This window comes from Echinops telfairi, unplaced genomic scaffold, assembly GCF_000313985.2.
Source record: "Echinops telfairi isolate 266 unplaced genomic scaffold, ASM31398v2 ScPeMD7_3533;HRSCAF=4204_0, whole genome shotgun sequence".
NCBI classification, from domain to species: Eukaryota; Metazoa; Chordata; class Mammalia; order Afrosoricida; family Tenrecidae; genus Echinops; species Echinops telfairi.
In genome coordinates, this window is record NW_022107431.1 from 18976937 (window position 1) to 18983778 (window position 6842).

The following is a 6842-nucleotide window of genomic DNA, read 5'->3' on the forward strand; positions in this document are numbered from 1 at the left end:
CGTGGGAAGCCACTCCCAGGAGCCTGGGCAAAGTGGGTGGCAATATTGCCACCTTTCCGCTCTTCCTAGTATTTCCCCAACAGGGCAGTTTTGTTCACTGCCTTGACTCCACTTGCCCCCATGGCCTCCGCCATCTGACTGACTCAGCGGTGGATTGCCAACAGGTGGTTTCAGCATGTGCCCAGGACGCCATAAACCCATTCATTTTGGGGAAGAACGTTTGACTTCAGAGAAGAGCAGGGGAAAGTCCCACGAAAAGGGAGGAAGGTGGCATCTAAATGTTGTTCACTTTCTTTCAAGCAGTTCATTATTTTTTCTTTCACTTTTATGGTAAAAATATATATTTATTTGTTTTATAAGCAATATAAGCATATATTAATCTATTTTATATATAAATGGATTATAAAATAGGAGAGGCCTTTTCTGGTTCTTCACTGACTACCCACAGGACTCCAAATGCCCTGTGATTGTCACCTACACCTGCCCAGAGCCCGGGGTGAGGTATCCTAGAAACGAGACGTAAGCCTCAAGTTGCTCACATGATTCAGAAGCCTTCTAAGAACCACCAGCCAGCCCCGTGTGGCTTCGCGCCATCGGGTGAGCTGTAGACTTCCTGGGTGGCTGCCAGTCAAGAATGGCCGGGTGATGGGCTTCTGAAAAGTCCCAGCGCTGAACCCCTCCAGAGCCCAGCTCTAATCTGCAATGCATAGCAAGTGCCAGGGATTGGAAGCCAATCCACAACTGGCTTGGGGGTTAGGAAGGCACCTTTCTGATCAGACCTCAGGAGCAATATTGCTGCAGACGGTGATAACCCGGGAAGCTGTTAAAATGCAGGTTCCTGGACAGCGTGAGATTCTGAGTCAATCAGGACATGTGAGGCCCAGGGATCTGAAAGTTGTAAACCAAGTTCCCAGGAGATCCAGTGCTGACCCTGCTGCCTAACCTGTACCAGGGAGACACCCCACAAGCCCCCAGTGACTAGCACCCTGTGGCCTGTGCAGGGCCCCATAGAAGGGCAAGTTTTGCAGCTTTAAAATGCCATAAACCTGGGTTAGAAAGAGTTCAAATCCAGTCCCCATATCAGGTAAATCTGGTGCATGAGCCCTCTTTAGTGTATTGAAAAGAAAGGATGTTACTTTGAGGACTAAGGTGTGCCTGACCCAAGCCGTGGTACTTTCCATCGCCTCATATGCATGTGAAAGGTGGACCTGGAATAAGGGAGACTGAAGAAGAATCAATGCACTTGAATTGAGGTGCTGGAGAAGAATATTGAAAGTACCATGGACTGCTAAAGGGACAACCCGATCTGTCTTGGAAGAAGGACGGCTAGAGTGCTCCTGAGAGGCAAGGGTGGCGAGACTTCATATCACATACTTTGGACATGTTGTCAGGGGAGACCAGTCCCTGGAGAAGGACATCGTGTTTGGTAAAGTGGAGGGGCAGCGAAAATTGAGAAGGCCCTCAAGAAGATGCATTGACACAGTGACTGTAGCGATGGGCTCAAGCATGGGAACACTTGTGTGCGCGGTTCAGGACTGGGCAGTGTTTTGTTCTGTTTTGCATAGGGGCGCTATGGGTGGGAACCGCCTCTTCCTGGGCCAGGGGGGAGTCTGCTTTGCTCTCACATCCCTGTGTTTCTTTCCAGGTTCATGCCTCCTGACGACCCCCTCGGCCGCCGAGGACCCACCCTGAGCAACTTTCTGAGCCGGAAGCCCAAGCCCCCTGCCCCGTCCTGGCAGCACTGTCCCTACGGTGGGTGGTGCCCACTGCCCCCTCCACCTGTTGAGGGACTGGGTTGTGGCAGCTCAGGGAGCAGTAGCAAGTACTGGCTTGGTGGTCAGCAGCCTGGGTTCTGGCCTGGCTTCTGCCCCTGACCAGCTGTGTGAGTCTGGAGAGGCTGTTTAACTTCTGTGAGCTGTCCTTTCTGGGCATGGTGATTGGAAGGATTGGACTGACTCCATGGGGGTCTGTGGCTCCGGGGATGGGGGTGGGTTGGGTTGTGGGGACTGTACACAGGACAAAACTGGGAAGCAGGGAGGCTGAGGGCACTCCCCCCCCCCTCACACACACACAAACTCAAACTTCCGTTGTTCAGTCTCTTCTCCTAAAACCCGGGCACCTATGCCCTCATCTTACAATACCTCTCCTCCACCCCGATAGACTTTGACCAATTAAGGACTGGTTCCCTCCTGGGATGCCAGCCTCCAGCCAGCTCTGCCATTAACTCTGCTTTGGCTGAGTTACATCAAGCCCAAGGCTTGGGTTTGTGTTGGTAGAAGTTTACCAAAGCCTTGGGTGGCGGTGTGGTCACATCTTGGTCACGTGGGGTGACCACACGGTACCTCTGGGCTGGTCCCTCCTGCCCCCTTCACTCTCAAAGTGTCTCGGTTTGGGAGAATCACCTTTGTTAGAACCATCTGTACAGAGAGGGCAGTGGGTAGCCCAGGGACTGGATGGTGGAACTAAGGCTGCTCAGTTGGTGCAGGCTCATGGGCATGGCTCCCCACCTCCCCAAGACTGGTCCCTGGGAAAGTGGATGTTGGGAGCTTGGAAAAGATTGGCCTCAAAGCTTGATCTCAGTCCAGGTCAGAGAAGGATGCCCCCTTTTCTGGGCACTGTTGGTGCCGCTACTCCAGGGAGAGTGGGGGACAGCTGGACACCCCTCCCCCTGACACTCAGGACACTTCTCGCCACCTCGGGGTGGGGCCTCAATTCGAAGGCATTCTGTGGAGTCTGCGGTGGCCAGGTGGCCTTCCCGGAGGAGTGAGTCTCCAAGGAGTAAGGCCGGGAGGGTCTCACCAAAGCCCCCTCTCCGCTTCCCCCTCTTCCAGGCAAGAAATGCACGTACGGCATCAAGTGCAAGTTCTACCACCCCGAGAGGCCGCACCGTGGGCGGCTGGCCGTGGCTGACGAGCTCCGAGCCCAAACCCGGGCCGCACCGGGCTCAGGCTGCGTGGCGGCCGGCAGCTCCCCTGGCGCGGGCAGCCGCAGCCTCCTTCCCGGGCGGCCGGTCCCCGACATAGCGGCGATAGAAGGCCGCTTCTCGCGGGTGGCGGTGGGCGACGCCCCGGGGCTGCTTGGGGCGAGCTGCCCTGGGCCCAGTGGTGGCCTCGCACCTGGCCAGCGCTGCCCGTCCCCGCGGGCAGGACCTCCGCGTCCCGGGGCGACAGGGCCCGCCCTGCCCAGCCTCGCGAGCCCCTTCACCCCCGGCGACCACCCACAGCTGCTCGGCCCGCAGGGTGGCCGCTGCCCCCGGGACCTTCCCCGCGAGTCCCCGGAGGAGGCCTGGATCCGCTTCCCCGGACGCTTGGCCTGGGCAGAGCCCGCCTGGGGCGACTGCACCTTTGGGGGTCCTCCAGCGTGTGCGCCCCCCGCAGTAGATGGGGTGCTAGACGCTTGGCCGGTGGCGCGCAACGCGCTTGGTCGCTTCTTCCCGCTCGAGCAGGTGGACCGCGGGGTGGCCAGGTTTCCAGAGCAGTCGGACAGGGCCCTTCCCATCCCGAGAGTCCAGCCGGCTGTGCCGCTGGGAGACCCCAAGGGGACTCGTCCTGGTGACTGCCAGTAGGGCCCTGGTGCCCTCCTGCAACGCGGATGAAGGGACGATTATGAGCCTGGTCCCTAGCCTGCCCAGCCTGCAAACCGAAATCAACCCAGAGCCATTGCCCTGGCGCAGGGCTCAGTAGAACTGCTTCACGGTGGATCCCCTGTGCATACTTGCTTCCTAAAGATTGGGGATTGGACCGCACACCTCTGGGCTAGCAGCCAACCGTCAGCCACTGCCCATCATGGCTACTTGCCCACCACCCAGGTGGGCTGTGGGGACTCCTTTCTTTAAAGATGGCCAGGGACCACGGTTTCTCTCATGGTCTGTGCCTGTGGTGGCACGTGGTGACTATCACGAAGGGCGTGTCACCTGGAATCCAGTTCTGGGGAAGAAGGCTGGTTGGCTGCATCCCTAGGGGAGTGGTTTCGTATGGGATGGAAGTCTGCAAACCCCACTGCAAGCCCCAAGGGTTTGTGGGAACTAGTCCCAGCTGTTCTTTTCTCAAATTGCAAGTGAGACACAGCAGAGTCAGCAATCAATTAGTGGGGCAGCACCAGAACTGTGGGCCTGGGGCCTGGGGGAGGGGCACACCTCACAGATAAGGCTATGTGTTATCTCCTAAAACTTTATGTGTTATCTACACATAGCCCTGTGAAATTGACTTACTATGGGCCCTAGTCAAAAGCTTAAACAAATACTGGTAAATAGTCTTGAACTCCATTGCATCAGATAATGTCTGAAATCCGTAGTCAGGTGACCAGTGGAGGTTTGGTACCCATAGGTCTTTATGTTTATTATTTTTAAAAATCATTTTATTGGGGGCTCATACAACTCTTATCACAATCCATACATCCATCTATTGTGTCAAGCACATTTCTATATTTGTTGCCATCATCATTCTCAAAACATTTTCTTTCTACTTGAACCCTTGGTATCAGCTCCTCATTTTTACCCCTCTCTCCCCACTCCCCTCCCTCATGAACCCTTGATAATTTATGAATTATTATTTTTTCATGTCTTACACTGCCGGATGTCTCCCTTCACCCACTTTTCTGTTGTCCATCTCCCAGGGAGGAGGTTATATGTAGATCCTTGTAATCGGTTCCTCCTTTTTACCCCACCCTCCCTCCACCCTTGGTCCTGAAGGGTTTATCTGTCCTGGATTTCCTGTGTTTCCATTTCTTATCTGTACCCTCTGGTATAGCCGGATTTGGAAGGTAGAATTGGGATCATGATAGTGGGGGGGGGGAAGCATTTAGGAGCTAGAGGAAAGTTGTATGTTTCATCGTTGCTATACTGCACCCAGACTGGCTCGTCTCCTCCCCACAACCCTTTTGTAAGGGGATGTCCAGGTGCCTACAGATGGGCTTTGGGTCTCCACTCTGCACTCCCCCTCATTCACAATGATATGACTTTTTGTTCTTTGATGCCTGATACCTGATCCCATGGACACCTTGTGATCACACAGGCTGGTGTGCTTCTTCCATGTGGGCTTTGTTGATTTCAGCTAGATGACTGCTTGTTTATCTTCAAGCCTTTAAGACCCCAGATGCTATATCTTTTGATATCTGGGCACCATCAGTTTTGTTCACCACATTTGCTTATGCACCCAGTTTGTCTTCAGCGATTGTGAGCATCATGGAATGCCAGATTAATAGAACAAAGTGTTCTTGATTTGAGGGAGTACTTGAGTAGAGGGGTATTTATATTTCTAAGCTCATTCGTGAGGGTCATTGGATTGTAACTCTGATGTGTGCATCCTCTGGTCATGTGAGGTCACACGCCACCCGGTCCCTGGATGGGTGGCAGGCATTTTATCTTGAGGGTCTACTTCTGGTGCCTTCACCCTCTTTGTGCACACAAACCACACACACCTGCCACAGACAGATATCACATACACACACAATACATCCACCACTCCACACACAACCACCCCCAACACGTGCCATACACACACACATACACACTATGCATATATCATACACATACACATCACACACACACCACCCATACTGAGTGCACATAGATATGCACTCAGTGTTGCTCAGTATTAAGCGCTCCCATTTTTCCAGCTAGTTACCATGGTGGTTTCCAGTAGCTTCTAAGCATTGCCTCACAGCTGAGCCCAGGTCCTGTGAGCCACCGCTTCTGCTCAGAAACCTCCTGGGGAGTGAGCTTCAGCCCACAGGTTTGTTGCCACCTTCTCTGGCTGCTCTTGCTTCCAGCCAACCGCTGCTTTGAGGTTGGCCAGGGCAAGGACCCCTCCTCCCCCGCCCACTTCCTCTTGGCAGAGAGTGGGCACTTATCTCTGGGCAGTACCTTCCCCTTCCTGGACATGACTCCAGCTTACCAGGTCTTGGCTCATTTGTTCGTAAGAGTATGCCAGCTTGCCCATTCCAGAAGAATGTGAAATCCAGTCTTGACTGTCACTTCCTGGGGTCCAGCAAGGGCAGAGGGAGATCCCTTATTTATATCAGGCTGCCTGTCATGTGGGGACAGCCCAGGAGGCACCTCAAAATATTCCATTCCTAGCCATCTTATTCATAGCAAGTATTGGCTGCCAGTAGATTCTGACTCACAGTGACCTTATAGGACAGAGTGGAATGGCCTCACTTGCTAAATATTCTGATCGTGTGCTTTTCTGTGACTCCTTCGAGGACGTGCTGGTGGTGCACTGAGTTACACCTTAGGGTGCTAATTGCAAGGTCAGCAGTTCAAACCCACCAGCCCCTCTGAGCGAGAAAGATGAGGCCTTCTCCCTTACAGGTGAATAGAGAGCCGTTCGACTCTGCCTTCTCGGGTCACTATGAGTCAGTCAACTCAATGGCAAAAGCCAAAAGCCACCTCACTGCTGTCGAGTCAATTCTGACTCCTAGCAAGCCTACAGGACAGGGGAGAACTGCACCTGTGGGTTTCCCGACTGTGACTTGATGGGAGTAGAAAGCCTCATCTTTCTCCTGAGGAGTAGCCAGCTGGTGGTTTTGAACTGCTGACCTTGTGGTTAGCAGCCTAATGCATAACCTCTATGCCAGCAGTGAGGCATTTTTAGATAAGTTTATTTTTAATGGTTCCTTTCATTAAAACAACACAAGCAAAATTATTATGGTAAAATAAATATAACAAAAAATGTTAACCAACCTAACTACTTCTCTATGTAATTTAGGGTCATCCGTTTTATTCACCATGTTGTACAACCATCTCCGCTATCCATTTCCAAATCATCTTTATCCACTATCTTTCCAGCATGGCTTGAGCCAGCTCTCCCCCCGCACCCCACCCTCTTTTCCAAAGAGGTCCC

The 6842-nt window shown here is 53.2% G+C and overlaps 1 protein-coding gene across 1 annotated transcript in view; it reads left to right on the forward strand.

The window, feature by feature from the left end:
• The window catches only part of ZC3H12D (zinc finger CCCH-type containing 12D), a 32480-nt gene extending 28915 nt beyond the window's left edge, over positions 1-3565 (forward strand). Inside the window, exons 4-5 of the mRNA XM_004702126.3 lie at positions 1646-1752; positions 2832-3565. Coding sequence (XP_004702183.1) covers positions 1646-1752; positions 2832-3565 — 841 coding nt within the window. The remainder of the gene's footprint in view (positions 1-1645; positions 1753-2831) is intronic.
• The last annotated feature ends 3277 nt before the right edge of the window (positions 3566-6842 follow it).